Source organism: Oncorhynchus keta, chromosome 22 (assembly GCF_023373465.1).
Source record: "Oncorhynchus keta strain PuntledgeMale-10-30-2019 chromosome 22, Oket_V2, whole genome shotgun sequence".
Taxonomy (NCBI): domain Eukaryota; kingdom Metazoa; phylum Chordata; class Actinopteri; order Salmoniformes; family Salmonidae; genus Oncorhynchus; species Oncorhynchus keta.
In genome coordinates, this window is record NC_068442.1 from 25,474,673 (window position 1) to 25,495,203 (window position 20,531).

At 42.7% G+C, this 20,531-nt stretch overlaps 1 protein-coding gene across 1 annotated transcript in view; it reads left to right on the forward strand.

The window, feature by feature from the left end:
- LOC118401227 (solute carrier organic anion transporter family member 3A1) overlaps positions 1 to 14,228 on the forward strand; it is a 54,508-nt gene extending 40,280 nt beyond the window's left edge. The window contains exons 3-10 of the mRNA XM_035798567.2: positions 6,159 to 6,257; positions 6,818 to 7,105; positions 8,326 to 8,490; positions 8,651 to 8,849; positions 9,225 to 9,360; positions 11,810 to 11,982; positions 12,124 to 12,188; positions 12,320 to 14,228. Of these exons, the coding sequence (XP_035654460.1) occupies positions 6,159 to 6,257; positions 6,818 to 7,105; positions 8,326 to 8,490; positions 8,651 to 8,849; positions 9,225 to 9,360; positions 11,810 to 11,982; positions 12,124 to 12,188; positions 12,320 to 12,690 (1,496 nt within the window). The 3' untranslated portion in view covers positions 12,691 to 14,228. The remainder of the gene's footprint in view (positions 1 to 6,158; positions 6,258 to 6,817; positions 7,106 to 8,325; positions 8,491 to 8,650; positions 8,850 to 9,224; positions 9,361 to 11,809; positions 11,983 to 12,123; positions 12,189 to 12,319) is intronic.
- The last annotated feature ends 6,303 nt before the right edge of the window (positions 14,229 to 20,531 follow it).

A 20,531-nucleotide genomic window follows, 5' to 3' on the forward strand; every position in this document is an offset into this window, starting at 1 on the left:
TTTCTGTGTACAGCGCCCTCTGTGAACGTCCCAACATCAATTGCTTTAGATTCCCTAAAAGCATAGGTTGTCCCGACTCATATGCACTATTCTTGCAAGCGCAGCTGTGAGGTTCACAAACGCAGGGAATCGTCTCTTTGAATAGTGAGCGGCACGTCACATTTTCTGTCCTATCCAGACAAAAGAACGATTTCCTGTGCCTGTGAATCTCGTAGCTGCAATAGCGCATATGAAACGGGAGACTAGCTGATACAACAATATCAGTTTCATCTGTAAACAACTGTAAAAAATAATGATAATAATAATTAAAAGGTTGTTTAGGAAATCTGTTCCCAAATATTCCCACAAATAAAATAAAAATACATCTGTGATCATGTCTCAATGTAATCAAGGTATAAAATTATTATTTTCAAATACTTTATGGGCTTAATTGTGGTCAATTTGCAGTGTACAAATTATTATATTTATGTTCCGGGTCCCCCGACCATCCACTCTGACAAAAATGTAGTTGCCTACCCATGCTCTACCAAGAGTAATTCACGGGATACATACATTCTTGAACAAAATACAACAAGAAGAAATGTATTTGTTTTGTACTTGTTCTAAAGGGGATTTCAGACGCAATTAAGGGAAATACTATGGACGTTTACAAACAAGCCCATTTGGCTCTGATCATGGCCTTAATTAAGATCTATTTCATTAAACAAAAATACCCATTAGTTCCCCAGCATAGTATTATATAGCAGTTTTGTCTTAACTGCTTTCATGAAATCAATGGAATTCTTTTTCTAGTTTAAAGTGTTTTTGATTTTCATTCTCAATTGCTTGTACTGTAACCTCCCCATGCAGAGTAAAATGCTTTCTATCACATTCATCTATCAATGCTCAGATCTAGTGGAAAGACTTGAAGTTTGTAAACATTTGAGCTGCTTCACCCACAAGATGGGTGGGAATAACCAGAGGCCATGCTAAATGTAAAGACATCCGCATGCTTCCCAGCCGAAACAGTTCAGGGAGTGAATTACAGGGAGTGAATTAAGTACAGGGAGTGAATTTAATAAATAAACGAACATGGAACAAAACAAGAGTAGCGTACAGACATGAAAGAGATCAACAGAAACAATAACGCCTGAGGAAAGACCCAAAGGGAATGACAGATATAGGGGAGGTAATCAGGAAGGTGATGGATTTAGGTGAGTGTCATGAGGCACAGGTGCGCGTAACGATGGTGACAGGTGTGCGTAATAATGAGTAAACTGGCGACAACGAGCGCCAGAGAGGGGGAGCGGGAGTAGATGTGACATCGTGCATATATTAAGACAACATTTTCTGAATTTTTTGTTTGTTTTGGACTTTGGTGAGGGATATTTTGGCTGTTCGGGCTCAGTAGTGATTGTTCAATAAAGTCTTTGTTGTCGTTCAGTGAGAGACGACTCGTTTTCATGCAAAAAATGTCATTAAGAAATACTGCACCAAACATCTTAGTTAGATGTCAAATTGTGCAACTAAATTAATGACAGATTTCTTGAGTTATTTTACATTCATTCTGACTATTTTGACGAAGTGTATACCGCTACGGCGTCTCAAAATGGACACACGGTACTATTACCATTTGTTTCTAATTTTTCAAGCAAAGGTCTTTTAAGGGAGTAGGTGAGCACATTCATTCGGTTCGGCTAGGTGCCAGCCGAACTGAAGCATGCTTACACCTTTACAAGCTTGTCAGTGGCCTAGTGGGGAATCTCCTAAATAAACCATGCAAAATCACACCTCTCCATATAGCCACACCACATTCATCATCCCACAGAGTTCAACCGGTAGACCTTAGAACTCTGGGCAAAAGCAAGAAAGACAAAGAGAGCGAGAGATAGAGAAATGTAATAGGTAGAAATGAGGCCTATCCACTTGACGTCAGAAAGAGACTATATCACTAAGTCAATCGTACAACATGTATCACATATAGGCCTCCTAGATTACTCTACGATCAATCACTTTGGCTCTAGTCTAGTACAGTATGTTGTCTATTTCTCCAACCAGCTGTAACAACAACTGCTGATCTGAAGCCACCTCTTACTGGGATTGGATAGCCTACAAGTCAAATCCAGTGAAACAGTAACTTATGCACCAAATCATCACTGGTAGCTTCACCATGGTGTTCTACAGTAAGTAGATGTCTTAAAAAAATACTACATGGAACAAACTATGCTCAAAATAGAACCTGAGTTGTAACATTTTCATAAAAACAGGAGAGTTAGCACAGTAAGCAGATATACCAATGAAGACAGACTTTTTTAGGAGAAACTGTAGCATCTTGTTATACATGCTAACTGGTCTGTTGTGCATCAAATTAATACTGTGCAGGCGCTGTTTCAAGTGTTTCCTTAGAAACAGCGAGTGTTGTCTCCTCATAGCAACAACACCATCCTTGCTTTCACCACAGGAAACCTCATAGAGGAAACTCAGTTAGTGAAATCACCTTCCAGGAGATGACGGTTAGGGTGAGTCTACAACTACTCACAGGCTAAAAGTTTCCACCTCTCTTAAACCTGTATATAGCCATAATATTACATTTGAAATCTCTCTATTCCGTTGGAACTTTTGTGAGCGTAATATTTACTGTTTATTTTTTATTGTTTATTTAACTTTTTTTTAAAGATCTATTTCACTTGCTTTGGCAATGTAAACATATGTTTCCCATGCCAATAAAGCCTTTTGAATAAAGCCCTGAGAAAGAGAATTAGATGGGGGCTGCCTGCCTGTCCTCTGTTGCAGAGGAGTAGGCTCATGTGGTGCACCTTCCTGCATAGAGAGAGGAACAGGGCGTGTTTTTGCTCATCCTCAGAAAAAAAATTATGACAGCTCAAAAAAATAAAACCTCTCCTAGAACTGAGTATCTGGCCATCTCATGTCTTCCAGATAAGACTCCCTTGGAGTCCCAGATACAGTACTAAGAATATCTTCTGCTCACTGCTATTTCCCTCATCTGGAACGGTTAAACCAGCAGGATGACAATAACATCTTCTCAATACAAGGTATTAAAACTGTCAGATGCACAGAACGCGTGGTCCTTGATAGGTTGAAATATGTTAGGTTCATGACATGTACTGTGCACCAGATGTAGGATAGTTGAGTGTGATTACCAAGGTGACTGTACTGTGTTTCTGTAAGCACTCAGAGGCGGAGAGTTTGGTGGAAACTTTTAGCCTGTGAGTGGTTGTGGTCTAACCGTCATCCCCTGGAAGGTGATTTCCCTAACTCAGTTTCCTCTATGAGGTTTTCTGTGGTGAGAGCAATGATGGTGTTGTTGCTATGAGACAACATTCTCTGTTTTTTAAGAAAACGCTTGAAACAGCACATGCACAGCATTCATTTGAATTTTTAATCCTAAAAAAGTCTGTCTGACTGCATAAACAATTTCATTGGTATATCTGCTTACTGTGCTAACTCTCCTGTTATTATAAAAAATGTACAACAAAAATGTACTATTTTGAGCATAGTTTGTTCCATGTAGTATTTTTTAAGACATCTACTTACTGTAGAACACCATGGTGAAGCTACCAGTGATGATTTGGTGCATAAGTTACTCTTTCACTAGAATTTACTTGTAGGCTATCCAATCCCAGTAAGAGGTGGCTTCAGATCAGCAGTTGTTGTTACAGCTGGTTGGAGAAATAGACAACATACTGTACTAGACTAGAGCCAAAGTGATTGATCGTAGAGTAATCTAGGAGGCCTATGTGTGATACATGTTGTACGATTGACTTAGTGATATAGTCACTCTGGAACAGGAAAATGATCCTGCTGTACAATAGTGTTTTAAGGATACATACATACAGTAGCTCCCACTATGCACAGACGTCAGTTCAATGTCTAGTTTTCATTTACATTTGGTTGAGTTGTCAACTAGCGTGAATTCAACGTGAAATCAACTAAAAATGTCACCATGTCATAGGATTTAGGTTCAAAGTTGGGTGAAAAAAACACAAAATTCCCATATGTTGATGACGTTTTGCAAATCCAGTTTTCCACATTGATTCAATGTCATCACATAGATCTTTTGGGTTGAAATGGAAACAATGTTGATTCAACCAGTTTTTGCCAAGTGTGCTGCATCTATATTTGCCTTCAACCAACAGACCACGTTGGCCTTTTACCGCCAACCTTCCAGACAACCAGGGTTTGCCTTAGGTCTCAGGAAGAAGCAATATATTTTTGTTCCAGCTTGACAACCGTAAAGCGAACACTCTAGACTCCCCTCTCTTTATCCAGAAAAAGTCACCTGATTTGCCCTGTGTTATGACAGGAACAGTGTGCAGTACTTTATTGCTGTGCATTGCCTTGCGTAAGATAAACATAGTCATTTATTGAGAGTATAACCTTATAAGCAGCAGAGTAAAACATAGCCTGTGGGATATAATGAATAGGTGGGCAGTATGGTGGTGTGGTCAGGAAGCAGGGACTCATTGTCAGTGTTCACAGGGATGTACATTATATACAGCTTTGACCTGAGCCAATGTAATTAAGTGAATGATGAAACTGACTCATTCATTGGCTGCTTGAGGTGTATGCGTAACATCTGTCATGCTGACTGTAGCTGTGGTTCCTATCGGCAGCAGTGCTAAGGCTGACCCAGAGCCAGCACGGGCTAATGTCAGGTTCAACTTAATGGGTCTCCCGCTCCCTCCCTCCACCACCTCACTTTGATGGAGCACAACTGCAAAGGGAGCTGGGATAGCAAGGAGTGCTACTGCTTTTGAGTATCTCTGAATCACCCTAATTAGTCAACCAGCCCGAGCCTAATGCCACACCCGCTGCTTAAGTGTTTTCAGTACTTGCTAGAGAGGATTGATTTGTGATAATCAAGAACATTTGTTTTTTGTTTGCACATTTTCTAATTTAATTCCAGGAAACACATTGCTCGATTGAAACATTTTAGGGCTTAAACCCATTATGCATATTAAAAATGTTGGGATTAAAAGACTTCTTACTATTTGTAACTTATTATTAGTAAATATTTAATTTTATTATTTGTAACAATAAAAGTTTTTAATGTGACTACTACCATGCATTAGTGGGAAATGTGAAACACACTCTGCAAACATACTGTATCTTGTACAGACCTGATGAAAATGAACGAACCACACTTCTATCTTCTGACATTTACAGTATCTATGGTTTTTGGGCTGTGAATCGACTTGTGTTAGTTGAAGTGCTGCCTGTCTACCCACCTCCCATTGTCTGTCTGCCCGTCAGGCATTTCAAACAGCTTCTGCCAAAGCTCAGTATTATGCTAAGCAGGATTTTATTTCAGGAATGACATGACCATGGGCTTTGAGCCTCCCCAGCACAAGACCCAACTGGCCTGTGCCTGAGCCTAAGCCAGAGCAGGACTGAGGGGGATCAGCAGGAGGCTCTGGCGAGTATCAGTTGGTCCAAGAGCATCCTTCTGCTCATACCAAAGTTATCCATATTATCCATTGCCCTGTATAGCACTGGCTCACTAACACATTCAAATGTGTTTTTATGTTCCACTTTGAATGGATCAATTTACACTAACTGAGATGTGTTGAAAGGTGAAACAGGATATTTGGAGGCCAAATAGAGCCTCCCAGGTCCTCATGAGCTCTGGCCCTTTGTCTTCCCCTGTCTGTCTGACTCCCTGTGCCAGGCTCTCACCCTCTGACAATCAGCACTTTAATGAGGATTTGTGGTCACACAGTGTTGCTCCAGCTGGCCACACTGTTAGACTCAGGCTTTTTTGGAGTAGGTTTATTTTAGTAGGTCAACTGAATCTTTTTCATGATGTATGTAGCTAGCGCAAGTATATATTTCTCTCATTATTGTATGTCATCATCAGTGATGATGATTGTCAAGATCTGGCTAGTTAGGATCAGAGCTGATACACATATTTAAGTGTAGTTCAATTCAGCTTCCTTAAAGCTGATACATTTGTTTTGCATAATTATTTGCATAGCATGCATTAAAAAAAATCCGCTCTGAGCTTGCCTCATGCTGCCCTCTGGAAAAGGCTGTGGATTAGTGAACAAGGTGCGACACCTTGTGGTTAAATTAAGAATTGTTATATTTCACCCAGGAACTGGTGATAACTTGTTCATACCTGTGTTGTCTACTGAACTAATCTCTCCATGTCATCCCAGGGATCGTCTTTTCTACTCTGGTGTTTGGACCTGCCTGTGGTTTCCTCCTGGGGTCCCTCTGCACCAAGTTCTATGTGGACTTTGTCTTCATCGACACAAGTAAGTCACTGGGAAATACAACCGACCTCACCTCACACCAATACTGTGGAAAAAACACAAACAGAGCACAGGCTATACAAAACTGCATTCATTAAGAAGTTAAATGAACTAGCAATGCATGGAACTTCCTTCCATCTCATATTGCTCAAATAAACAGCAAACCTGGTTTTAAAAAAACAGATAAAGCAACACCTCACGGCACAACGCCTCTCCTCTATTTGACCTAGATATTGTGTGTATGTATTGATATGTAGGTTACGTGTGCCTTTAAAAAAAAAAGTAATTTGTTCTGTCCTTGAGCTGTTCTTGTCTATTGACATTCTGTATTATGTCATTCTGTATTATGTTTCATGTTTTGTGTGGACACCAGGAAGAGTAGCTGCTGCTTTTGCAACAGCTAATGGGGATCCTAATAAAATACCAAATAATTAGAACTAAGTAGTGTGCTATTCAAGGTTAACCAAAATAACATTCATCTGTAAATTAATTATGGGGAAATCACTGAAATATGTGTTTGATGTTAACAATGCTTGTATGTGTTTTTTTCTGTCCCTCCACAGGTAAGCTGGACATTACCTCTGATGACCCTCGGTGGATCGGAGCCTGGTGGGGGGGCTTCCTCCTGTGTGGTGCCTTACTCTTCTTCTCATCCCTCTTCATGTTTGGCTTTCCCCAAACCCTGTCAGACCGAGAGAAGGACAGGGACGGTGGAGGGGAGAGTGAGCAGGCCATGCTCCCCTCTTCCTCTCTGCCCCTGGACTATAATGAGATGCCCAAGTCCAGCAACGGGGTGGGACGCAACAACCATGAGCCCATCAATGGTCCCACCTGCTTTCAGCAGCTCAGAGGTGAGAATTGTTTTCTGTCCGTTTATAGTACATGTAGTATTTGTGCAGTTAAATGAACAATTGTTATGCTATTGTTTATACCGTATCACGTCACTTATTCTCCATCTCTATCCCACCATGATTTGTTTGGCTATTATGTGCCCACACATAGTTCCATACAATACTCATGTCAATGGTGGAGAATTCAGTGTAAGACCAAATAAACATAATGTAGTCCCCACAAACTATATATTCATTTTACACCTGTGCAAGAGAGTAGACACTAAATGGGAACATTTACCCCATCAATGTTGGGGTACAAATCTCAGTAGTGTATATGCTTGTATGGGTGTCACCAATCAACTACATTACACGTAAAAACAGCTTCAACTAGCACCACCGATTCTATATGGCTAGCCAGTCTACCAGCTTAAAGGAACAGAAGTTAGCATTTAGCAGTCTTTTTTATAATCCTGAAAAGGACAACTTGTAAATATTATGCAGCAAAAAAAGCAATACATATTAAAATCCGAATTTTAATAACCACATTGTGGGCTTGTTAGAACACATAAATCATTACGGATATTACTAATGTCGATTTTTTGAATGCCTGCCAATGATGGTGTCCTTGGGCTTTCCCCCATAGTCTGCGTTTCATTGACCTCTTTACCGCATGTATGTTTTTTCTCAAAACCGCAATAAAGATTTTTTTTAAACCAAGTTTCAGATGCTGTTTTGTAAAGTGTAGACCAGGGCTCTCCAACCCTGTTCCTGGAGAGCTACTGTCCTGTAGGTTTTCACTCCAATCGTAATCTAGCCCACATGATTCTAATAATTAGCCAGTTGACAAGCTGAATCAGGTTAGTTACAACTGGGGTTGGAGCGAAAATCCACAGGAGGGTAGCTCTCTGGGAACAGGGTTGGAGAGCCCTGGTATAGACTATTCTCTGATAAGCCATGGGTAGTGTATGATTTATGCTGTCTGTTATGAGAAAATAAAGGGAATTAAATCCTCTGCTTCCACAGATACTATTTAGCTTTTTACTAAATATGAAGAAAGACAAATATACATTCTACATGAGATTACAAAATGTTTTCAGATTTTGATATTACCGTTACTCCAGTTAAATCCAGTTTTCAAAAATATATCAGAAATAGCAAACGATAGTTAGACTTGTTAGCAGTTGTCTGTGTCCATGTGGCACTTTGAAATTAAGGATCTCTTCATCTTCTCTTCTCAGTGATCCCTAAGGTTACCAAGCACCTTCTGTCAAACCCGGTGTTCACTTGCATCACGCTGGCAGCCTGTATGGAGATCGGTGTGGTGGCTGGCTTCGCTGCCTTCCTGGGGAAGTACTTGGAGCAGCAGTTTAATCTCACCACCTCCTCAGCTAATCAACTACTAGGTTAGGGCCAGTGGCAAGCACATGCATGACACACACAAATACACACAGCCACAGACCCCCTGGTGCAACACAGTACACAGGGAGCAGTACAGTGAGAAGCATCAGTACAGTATATGAGAAGGTGATAAGGTTAACATATGGCGGTATTAACTCTCTTCAGGAATGACTGCCATCCCCTGTGCTTGTCTGGGGATATTCCTGGGGGGGCTTCTGGTCAAAAAGCTGAACCTCTCAGCGCTGGGGGCCATTCGCATGGCCATGCTGGTCAACCTGATCTCCACCGCCTGCTACGTCTCCTTCCTCTTCCTTGGCTGTGACACAGGGCCTGTCGCTGGGGTGACCGTCGCCTATGGCAACGAGTAAGAACAGCCTGTACCTACACCACTGGTTTAGCATATGTAATAGCAGTGTTTCTCTTGGGGGAAGGGGGTTTGATGAAAGTAGGAACAAGGTCAGCCACACACTGACTACAGAAACATTAGTCAATATACAAGTTACTTAAAATCTGTTTGGAAATAGCACTTTCACTGATTTCTGAGATAATAGCTGAGATAGTAGCTTATACTGTCTAGTTCCACAGAAATGTGATTTCCACCATTTAAAACATGCTCAAGTAGATACATAGTAGCTACAGAAACTTTCAGAAACATTTATGTGCTTTTTATTCCTTTCTGATATGTACACAGCATAGTCTAAACAGCATTCTCTATCTCTTTCGCTCTCACGCTCTCCAGGACACTGCGGGTGGGCGAGAAGCCAGAGGTCCCCTGCATGAGTAACTGTAACTGCTACACCTCATCAGTCAGCCCAGTATGCGGCTCCAACGGAGTCACCTACCTGTCCTCCTGCTTCGCAGGCTGCACTACAACAGTAAGTACAGGCATCTACCCTGGAAGGCTTCCACCCTCGTCTGAGCATTTGAATAATAGAATACACAAGGTGTGATTTAGAAATGTGATTGTGCATCAGTAGTTTTTCTCTTGTTATGTCAGTCACGGACAGTCACTCAATTGGCCATCTTAGATAACAATTTTTAGATCGGTAAGTTAGTCTTGCCAGTTATCTAAACCTGTAGTCATTATGACCAAACACCGACCGGGCCCTATTGATTTTGTTAGTCACTCTCACTCAGATATCATATTAACATGGCATAAGTCATGGCAAAATGTGTAGAGTTGCAGGAGATTAGCTTTAAAACTGCAAACATGTCTCCACTTCATGGTAAAATGGATACAATTGTAGGAAATTAGCTACAAAGCTGAAGGAAAATTATCTCTGCCCCATGGCAAAATCAGTAGAATTGCATGAGATTTTGGTGTAAAATTGCCCAATTTCTCTTCACCCCATGACAAGATGCATACAACTGCAACACTGTTTCTATGCCTCATGGCAAAATTGCAGGAAATTTACTTACAAACACTAAACAATTGGCCAACCAAATCTTGCTTAGGGCACCCAAAAGGCTAGGACTAACCCTGGCTACTGGTATAATGCATTTAGGTAAGATAGTTAAGTAGTTTATCTGCACAAATACAGTACCAGTCAAAAGTTTAGACACACTTTATTTTATTATTTTCTACATTGTAGAATAATAGTGAAGACATCAAAACTATGAAATAACACATATGGAATCATGTAACAAAAAAAGTGTTCAACAAATCTAAATATATTTTATATGTGAGATTCTTCAAATTAGCCATCCTTTGCCTTGATGACAGTTTTGCACACTTTTGGAATTCTCTCAACCAGCTTCTCCTGGAATGCGTTTCCAACAGTCTTCAAGGAGTTCCCACATATGCTGAGCACTTGTTGGCTGCTTTTCCTTCACTCTGCGGTCTAACTCATCCCAAACCATCTCAATTGGGTTGAGGTCTGGTGATTGTGGAGGCCAGGTCTTCTGATGGAGCACTCCATCACTCTCCTTCTTGGTCAAATGGCCCTTACACAGCCTGGAGGTGTGTTGGTCATTTTCCTGTTGAAAAACAAATGATAGTCCCACTAAGCGCAAACCAGATGGAATGGCATATTACTGCAGAATGCTTGGTAGCCATGCTGGTTAAGTGTGCCTTGAAATGTAAATAAATCACAGACAGTGTCACCAGCAAAGCACACACACACCATCACACCTCCTCCTCCATGCTTCTCGGTGGGAACCACAGATGCGGAGATAATCCGTTCACCTACTCTGCATCTCAAAAAGACACAGCTGTTCTAAAATTTGGACTCATCCGACCAAAGCATAGATTTCCGCCGGTCTAATGTCCATTGCTCGTGTTTCTTGGCCCAAGCAAGTCTCTTCTTATTATTGGTGTCCTTTAGTAGGGGTTTCTATGCAGCAATTTGACCATGAAAGAAAGCCTTATTCACGCATTCTCCTCTGAACAGTTGACGTTGAGATGTGTCTGTTACTTGAACTCTGTAAAGCATTTATTTGGGCTGCAATCTGAGGTGCAGTTAACTCTAATGAAGTTATCCTCTGCAGCAGAGGTAACTCTGGGTCTTCTTTTCCTGTGGCGGTCCTTATGAGAGCAAGTTTCATCATAATGCTTGATCTTTTCTGTGACTGCACTTGAAGAAACTTTCAAAGTTCTTGAAATGTTTCAAATTGACTGACCTTCATGTCTCAAAGTAATGATGGACTGTCGTTTCTCTTTCCTTATTTGAGCTTTTATTTCCATGATATGGACTTGGTATTTTACCAAATAGGGCTATCTTCTGTACACCACCCTTACCTTGTCACAACACAACTGATTGGCTCAAACGCATTAGGAGGGAAAGAAATTCCACAAATAAACTTTATCGAGGCACACTTGTTAATTGAAATGCATTCCAGGTGACTACCTCATGAAGCTGGTTGAGCGAATGACAAGCGTGTACAAAGCTGTCATCAAGGGAAAGAGTGGCTAATTTGAAGAATCTCAAATATAACTTATATTTCGATTTGATTAACATCCACAATGTAGAAAATTGCAAAAAATACTAACTTTTGACTGGTACTGTAGATTGGTTGCACAATCAGTTGACTGCATGTGTGGGGAAGGATGTGGGTACACAGACCCGTGAGCCACTGAGGTTATGAGTTCAGATCTTTTGTGGTCCCCACCCCTATCAAAGTGGCCCATCCCTGGGCAATATGGTCTTCATTGTTACACCTTGCTCTGTAGTCAGATGCTTATCCCTGTGCAGTGAACCGAAGCCCCAAACACCTACCTATAGAGAGATGGGAGACTGTTTTGTTGTCTCTTTGTTAATCTGGCTTTTTGTCACATAATTTAAGACAGTAAAACTAACGCAGATGCATCTATTCTCCTGTCTTCAGAATCTGACAGGGTGTACATGTATATCCAGTGACAGCGAGATGGCCACAGCTGTCCCAGGGAAATGTCCCAGTCCAGGCTGCCAGGAGGCCTTCCTCACCTTCCTCTGTGTCATCTGTGCCTGCTGCATGATTGGCTCCATGGCTCAAACACCCTCCGTCATCATCCTCATCAGGTAACCCCACTGTCACTCACCTTACCACCATGCTATAACTTTCCCAGTAGAACCCAGTCAACCTGTAGAGAGGGTTTACATTACTCAGAGACAGCTCTCTCTTTTCTGTGTGTAACAAATACTGTTGTCTCTTCTTCCTAGGACTGTGAGCCCTGAGCTGAAATCATATGCTCTTGGAGTTTTGTTTCTCTTGCTGCGACTACTTGGTAAGTTACAGTACTGTTAGACTTGCATCTGATCTAGTCAGGTTGCACTATTACATTATTTTGTTTATAAATCAAACATACTGAGCTTTCAGATGCTATAGTATTGATTTCTCTACACACCTGTACTGTAGGATTCATCCCCCCTCCTCTGATCTTTGGTGCTGGGATTGACTCAACATGCCTTTTCTGGAGTACAGAGTGTGGGGATAAGGGAGCCTGCCTGCTGTACGACAATATCGCCTACAGACATCTGTATGTGAGCCTGGCCATTGGTCTTAAGGTCACCGCCTTCATTCTGTACACCACTACTTGGTACTGTTTACGCAAGAACTATAAGAAATACATAAAAAATCACGAGGGCTATACAACACCAACCGAACTGTTCCCCTCCAGTCTCACAATGGACAACATGAAGGATGGGAGTCAGAACCCAAACAGGACAAAGTTTATATACAACCTAGAGGACCATGAGTGGTGCGAAAATATGGAGTCGGTTTTATAGTTTCTGAACCATCAAGAGGACTATCTGCTACCTTCATAATTCTCTTGAAGGATTATCGTCTTTCTGTCTTTCTTTATTTATTAAATGATAGAACATTTTTTATCTGAAGTCCTATTCAGGCTCTGGAAGACTGTTGCTGCTCTCTTCTCCAAATTGGTAACTTTTGATAGAGGCCATTTTGTTTGTAGAGGTGTTATCAGCGAGGATGTCGTCCAGTGCCAGTGAACTCTGTTGTGATTGTTAGTAGAAGACAACTACTGTCTGGTTCTGTCCTGCTCATAGCTGATTAGATGGTCAATATTATACTACTGTGGGTGCCATACTCGCTCGAGTATAACATGGATCCAGTCAGTGAAAATGACAGGTCCTGTTCGGTCAGTATTACTATGTGTTACATCTCGTTCCGCCAGGGAACTAATATATAAGTGTAAATGATTCGGTGTTGTGTAATTTACGTTTTACTTTGATGAAACGAACAGAGCACTTTCTCATGTACTCTATATAGTAGAGGAAGTAGAACGCTTATATAGGATGATAGTCTGAAGTTACTGTATGCTTTCAGTGTCAGAATGCAGTTCAGAGGAGGTAGCTGAAATGGTGTTAATGTCAGCATACATTGTACAAAAACAGTACTCTTGCTGGAACAGAAACACTGTTTTTGACTATGAACATAGAATACAGTTTGTCTTTCTATGGGTTATCTTATATTATTCATATCCATTTCTATCATTGTGAAAGAGATACTGTATATCTGTCTTTTTGCAGAATAATTTCTGAAGGATCTTCAAGTTGTAAACATTTCTTAGCTTTTTATTTGCCTAGTTTATTAAACCCAAAAAAAATTTAACATGAGGGATTTACGAGATAAGAATATTATTTATGTTTGGGGGGGACCATAACTTTTGGACCATAGTGGGAAAAGCAAAGATTGGAAAAATCAACAAGTATTTTTGTGTGTGTTATAATGACATACCATATCTCTTCAAGCTAAACCATGCATATTAAAGTTTAAACCATGCATATTAAAGTTTATATATTTGTACTTGTGGGGTTCAGAATATTTAATTAGAGTTAACTAAACTGAGATGATAATATAATAATTTGATATTTAATTATTAAGACATTTTTAGTTGGAATCACATATCAGATGAGAGCCAATGTCATAACCAGAAAGGAATAAGAAAAAAAACAATGAACAAGATCAAAGCAAACTAAAACAGGGCTTTTCATTCGGCAGAGTAACACTGCTTGTTGCTTTAGGCATGCAGAATCTACATGTGAAGTCTCACAAAAGGTACTTGGAGTAATTTACATGCAATGGCTGATTAATCCTACAAGGTGATAGGCGTTCTTATTTTGTTATCCCTTGACATATTTATTTGAAAACCCTCAAGGCTTGATGGCACATCTAACTTCTTATTTTCCATTTTCTCTACAGTTAAAGTTTTGGCATTGTCCCTTTTCTTACACTTTTTTGTATGGCAATATATCGTTTATTTTACTCTGGAAATAAAATATTTTTCAGAAAATAAACCAGACATGGTGTCATTTTCACTTTATTTATTTACAGAGAAAATGTATGTACTGACATGCACTGTACGCGTAGACAGAGAAATTAATGATCTGTATATTTAATATGTGTCTAAAGCACTCAGCAATCAGCCCTCTTTATTCTGATGTCCAGGTCCTAAAATGATTAAAATACAGGTGTAGTGATTGATTTCAGTTTGTCAGAATATATTTAAATAGCTTCCCAGAGCATATGTATGACCTATTGGTACTTTGTACTTGATGTATGCTGAGTGTCTTTTGAAAATGTGAATGGACAACTGCACAGTGCTTTCATCTGGTCAGCTTGGTAAGTAGATTAGAGTTATTATTGATATGGCTTAGATTCTCTTTTGAGCCATTGCAGATGAACTGAGTTAACACTGGTGGAGGGGAAGAGAATGCAAGGCGGCTTAGAGCTAATCATCACTCTACTCTACGCACTCGCTCTACACACTCCAAAAGGTTAAACCCAAAAGGGTTCTACCTGGAACCAAAAATGCTTCTTTAAAGGGTTCTCCTGTGGGGACAGCCAAAGAACCCTTTTAGATTCTAGATCACACAAGGTTAGTGGCACCTTAATTAGGGAGGGCGGGCTCATAGTAATGGCTGGAACACTATGAATAGAATAGTGTCGAACTCACCAAACATGTTTTTCATGTGTTTGATACCATTCCATCCACTCCATTCCAGACGTTACTATGAACCCTCCCCTCAGCAGCCTCCTGTGTTCTAGATAGCATATTTTTTTAGTTGTAGCCATCAGAGCGTTTGGCAAAACAGTAGGACAGACACGACAGGATCTATCAGCCCACATGACTCTCCACTCCTCTGGCTGGAGAAAACAGGAACAATAGTCTTCACATCCCTCTATGTTTAAGCTGGAGGTTTTCCATGTGTCCCGTGTGTGCAGTATTGTGCCTCTATCTTTAAAGCAGAAAAACATTGTGCTACAAAATGGCATCACAATTTCAGTGTGTGCATGTTAATAGTTCTTCTATGATAGCCCTTATTTGATAGCCCTTGATAATGAAAATAATAACAGAGGAAGTCGTACAACATAATAAAGATTGTAACATTATGGGATGTGTTTGATGATGCTTTCACACACACACACACACACACACACACACACACACACACACACACACACACACACACACACACACACACACAAACACATATACTGTACAGATAAACAAAGCAAAATTATTTGCCTGGTTTGATTTTGCAGCATCTTGAGACTGGCATTCAATTATTGGTGATTTATCAAGGATGTATTATGCTTTCCCTCTGTTTCCTGTCTTTCTCCATAGAATCAAATTTTTCTTGCAGCCCTAATGCATTTTTAGATTAATCTGTATATTGCACTTTTTCCACATTTCGAAGTGTTACAGCCTCATTCTGTGTTACAGCCTTAATAGATTAAATAAATAAAACATCCTCAGCAATCTACACACACTACCCCATAATGACAAAGTGAAAACAGGTTTTTAGACATTTTTTCAACTCTATTAAAAATATAAAAAACAGATAAGTATTCAGACCCTTTGCAATGACAATAGAAATTGAGCTCAGGTGCATCCTATTTCCATTGATCAACTTGAGATGTTTCTACTGCTTGATTGGAGTCCACCTGTGGTACTGTACATTCAATTGATTGAACATTATTTGGAAAGACACACACCTGTCTATATAAGGTCCTACATTTGACAGTGCATGTCAGAGCAAAAACCATGCCATAAGGTCGAAGGAATTGTCCGTCGAGAACAGAGACAGGATTGTGTTGAGGCACAGACCTGGGGAAGGGTACCAAAACAATTCTGAAGCATTGAAGGTCCCCAAGAACACAGTGGCTTCCATCATTCTTAAATGGAAGACATTTGGAACCACCAAGACAAACTGAGCAATCTGGTGAGAAGGGCCTTGGTCAGGGAGGTGACCAAGAAGCTGCTGGTCATGCTAGAAGGAAGCCACAAAAGGCACATGGCAGCATTTAAAGGACTCTCAGAACATGGGAAACAAGATTCTCTGGTCTGATGAAACCAAGATTGAACTCTTTGGCCTAACACCCCGGCAGTTCTACAATCTAAGCTAGATGCCCTCAATCTCACACAAATCATCAAGGAACCCACCAGGTACAACCCTAAATCTGTAAACAAGGGCACCCTCATAGACGTCATCCTGACCAACTGGCCCTCCAAATACACCTCCGCTGTCTTCAACCAGGATCTCAGCGATCACTGCCTCATTGCCTGTATCCGCTACAGCGCCGCAGTCAAACGACCACCCCTCATACATTTACATTTAAGTCATTTAGCAGACGCTCTTATCCAGAGCGACTTACAAATTGGTGCATTCACCTTATGACATCCAGTGGAACAGCCACTTTACAATAGTGCATCTAAATCTTTTAAGGGGGGTGAGAAGGATTACTTTATCCTATCCTAGGTATTCCTTAAAGAGGTGGGGTTTCAGGTGTCTCCGGAAGGTGGTGATTGACTCCGCTGTCCTGGCGTCGTGAGGGAGTTTGTTCCACCATTGGGGGACCAGAGCAGCGAACAGTTTTGACTGGGCTGAGCGGGAACTGTACTTCCTCAGTGGTAGGGAGGCGAGCAGGCCAGAGGTGGATGAACGCAGTGCCCTTGTTTGGGTGTAGGGCCTGATCAGAGCCTGGAGGTACTGAGGTGCCGTTCCCCTCACAGCTCCGTAGGCAAGCACCATGGTCTTGTAGCGGATGCGAGCTTCAACTGGAAGCCAGTGGAGAGAGCAGAGGAGCGGGGTGACGTGAGAGAACTTGGGAAGGTTGAACACCAGACGGGCTGCGGCGTTCTGGATGAGTTGTAGGGGTTTAATGGCACAGGCAGGGAGCCCAGCCAACAGCGAGTTGCAGTAATCCAGACGGGAGATGACAAGTGCCTGGATTAGGACCTGCGCCGCTTCCTGTGTGAGGCAGGGTCGTACTCTGCGGATGTTGTAGAGCATGAACCTACAGGAACGGGCCACCGCCTTGATGTTAGTTGAGAACGACAGGGTGTTGTCCAGGATCACGCCAAGGTTCTTAGCGCTCTGGGAGGAGGACACAATGGAGTTGTCAACCGTGATGGCGAGATCATGGAACGGGCAGTCCTTCCCCGGGAGGAAGAGCAGCTCCGTCTTGCCGAGGTTCAGCTTGAGGTGGTGATCCGTCATCCACACTGATATGTCTGCCAGACATGCAGAGATGCGATTCGCCACCTGGTCATCAGAAGGGGGAAAGGAGAAGATTAATTGTGTGTCGTCTGCATAGCAATGATAGGAGAGACCATGTGAGGTTATGACAGAGCCAAGTGACTTGGTGTATAGCGAGAATAGGAGAGGGCCTAGAACAGAGCCCTGGGGACACCAGTGGTGAGAGCGCGTGGTGAGGAGACAGATTCTCGCCACGCCACCTGGTAGGAGCGACCTGTCAGGTAGGACGCAATCCAAGCGTGGGCCGCGCCGGAGATGCCCAACTCGGAGAGGGTGGAGAGGAGGATCTGATGGTTCACAGTATCGAAGGCAGCCGATAGGTCTAGAAGGATGAGAGCAGAGGAGAGAGAGTTAGCTTTAGCGGTGCGGAGCGCCTCCGTGATACAGAGAAGAGCAGTCTCAGTTGAATGACTAGTCTTGAAACCTGACTGATTTGGATCGAGAAGGTCATTCAGAGAGAGATAGCGGGAGAGCTGGCCAAGGACGGCACGTTCAAGAGTTTTGGAGAGAAAAGAAAGAAGGGATACTGGTCTGTAGTTGTTGACATCGGAGGGATCGAGTGTAGGTTTTTTCAGAAGGGGTGCAACTCTCGCTCTCTTGAAGACGGAAGGGACGTAGCCAGCGGTCAGGGATGAGTTGATGAGCAAGGTGAGGTAAGGGAGAAGGTCTCCGGAAATGGTCTGGAGAAGAGAGGAGGGGATAGGGTCAAGCGGGCAGGTTGTTGGGCGGCCGGCCGTCACAAGACGCGAGATTTCATCTGGAGAGAGAGGGGAGAAAGAGGTCAGAGCACAGGGTAGGGCAGTGTGAGCAGAACCAGCGGTGTTGTTTGACTTAGCAAATGAGGATCGGATGTCGTCGACCTTCTTTTCAAAATGGTTGACGAAGTCATCTGCAGAGAGGGAGGAGGGGGGAGGGGGAAGAGGATTCAGGAGGGAGGAGAAGGTGGCAAAGAGCTTCCTAGGGTTAGAGGCAGATGCTTGGAATTTAGAGTGGTAGAAAGTGGCTTTAGCAGCAGAGACAGAGGAGGAAAATGTAGAGAGGAGGGAGTGAAAGGATGCCAGGTCCGCAGGGAGGCGAGTTTTCCTTCATTTCCGCTCGGCTGCCCGGAGCCCTGTTCTGTGAGCTCGCAATGAGTCGTCGAGCCACGGAGCGGGAGGCGAGGACCGAGCCGGCCTGGAGGATAGGGGACATAGAGAGTCAAAGGATGCAGAAAGGGAGGAGAGGAGGGTTGAGGAGGCAGAATCAGGAGCTAGGTTGGAGAAGGTTTGAGCAGAGGGAAGAGATGATAGGATGGAAGAGGAGAGAGTAGCGGGGGAGAGAGAGCGAAGGTTGGGACGGCGTGATACCATCCGAGTAGGGGCAGTGTGGGAAGTGTTGGATGAGAGCGAGAGGGAAAAGGATACAAGGTAGTGGTCGGAGACTTGGAGGGGAGTTGCAATGAGGTTAGTGGAAGAACAGCATCTAGTAAAGATGAGGTCGAGCGTATTGCCTGCCTTGTGAGTAGGGGGAGAAGGTGAGAGGGTGAGGTCAAAAGAGGAGAGGAGTGGAAAGAAGGAGGGAGAGAGGAATGAGTCAAAGGTAGACGTGGGAAGGTTAAAGTCGCCCAGAACTGTGAGAGGTGAGCCGTCCTCAGGAAAGGAGCTTATCAAGGCATCAAGCTCATTGATGAACTCTCCGAGGGGACCTGGAGGGCGATAAATGATAAGGATGTTAAGCTTGAAATGGCCGGTAACTGTGACAGCATGAAATTCAAAGGAGGCGATAGACAGATGGGTAAGGGGAGAAAGAGAGAATGACCACTTGGGAGAGATGAGGATCCCGGTGCCACCACCCCGCTGACCAGAAGCTCTCGGGGTGTGCGAGGACACGTAAGCGGACGAAGAGAGAGCAGTAGGAGTAGCAGTGTTATCTGTGGTGATCCATGTTTCCGTCAGTGCCAAGAAGTCGAGGGACTGGAGGGAGGCATAGGCTGAGATGAACTCTGCCTTGTTGGCCGCAGATCAGCAGTTCCAGAGGCTACCGGAGACCTGGAACTCCACGTGGGTCGTGCGCGCTGGGACCACCAGATTAGGGTGGCCGCGGCCACGCGGTGTGGAGCGTTTGTATGGTCTGTGCAGAGAGGAGAGAACAGGGATAGACAGACACATAGTTGAAAGGCTACAGAAGAGGCTACGCTAATGCAAGGAGATTGGAATGACAAGTGGACTACACGTCTCGAATGTTCAGAAAGTTAAGCTTACGTAGCAAGAATCTTATTGACTAAAATGATTAAAATGATACAGTACTGCTGAAGTAGGCTAGCTGGCAGTGGCTGCGTTGTTGACTTTGTAGGCTAGCTGGCAGTGGCTGCGTTGTTGACACTACACTAATCAAGTCGTTCCGTTGAGTGTAATAGTTTCTACAGTGCTGCTATTCGGGGGCTAGCTGGCTAGCTAGCAGTGTTGATTACGTTACGTTGCGTTAAAAGAACGACAATAGCTGGCTAGCTAACCTAGAAAATCGCTCTAGACTACACAATTATCTTTGATACACAGACGGCTATGTAGCTAGCTATGTAGCTAGCTACGATCAAACAAATCAAACCGTTGTGCTGTAATGAAATGAAATGAAAATGTGATACTACCTGTGGAGCGAAGCGGAATGCGACCGGGTTGTTGAGTGCGGAAGTTCTATTCAGTAGACGTTGGCTAGCTGTTGGCTAGCTAGCAGTGTCTCCTACGTTAAGGACGACAAATAGCTGGCTAGCTAACCTCGGTAAATTAAGATAATCACTCTAAGACTACACGCTCTAAACTACACAGTTATCTTGGATACGAAGACAGCAAAGACAACTATGTAGCTAGCTAACACTACACTAATCAAGTCGTTCAGTTGAGTGTAATAGTTTCTACAGTGCTGCTATTCGGTAGACGGTGGACGTTTGCTAGCTGGCTAGCTGCTGGGCAGATAGCAGTGTAGACTACGTTAGGACGACGAAATACGAAGTTGCAATAAAAGTGCTGACTGTTTCACTTTGTTGTCCTCTTTCTTTTCCTTTTTCTTCTGTCCTTCTTTTGTCCTTA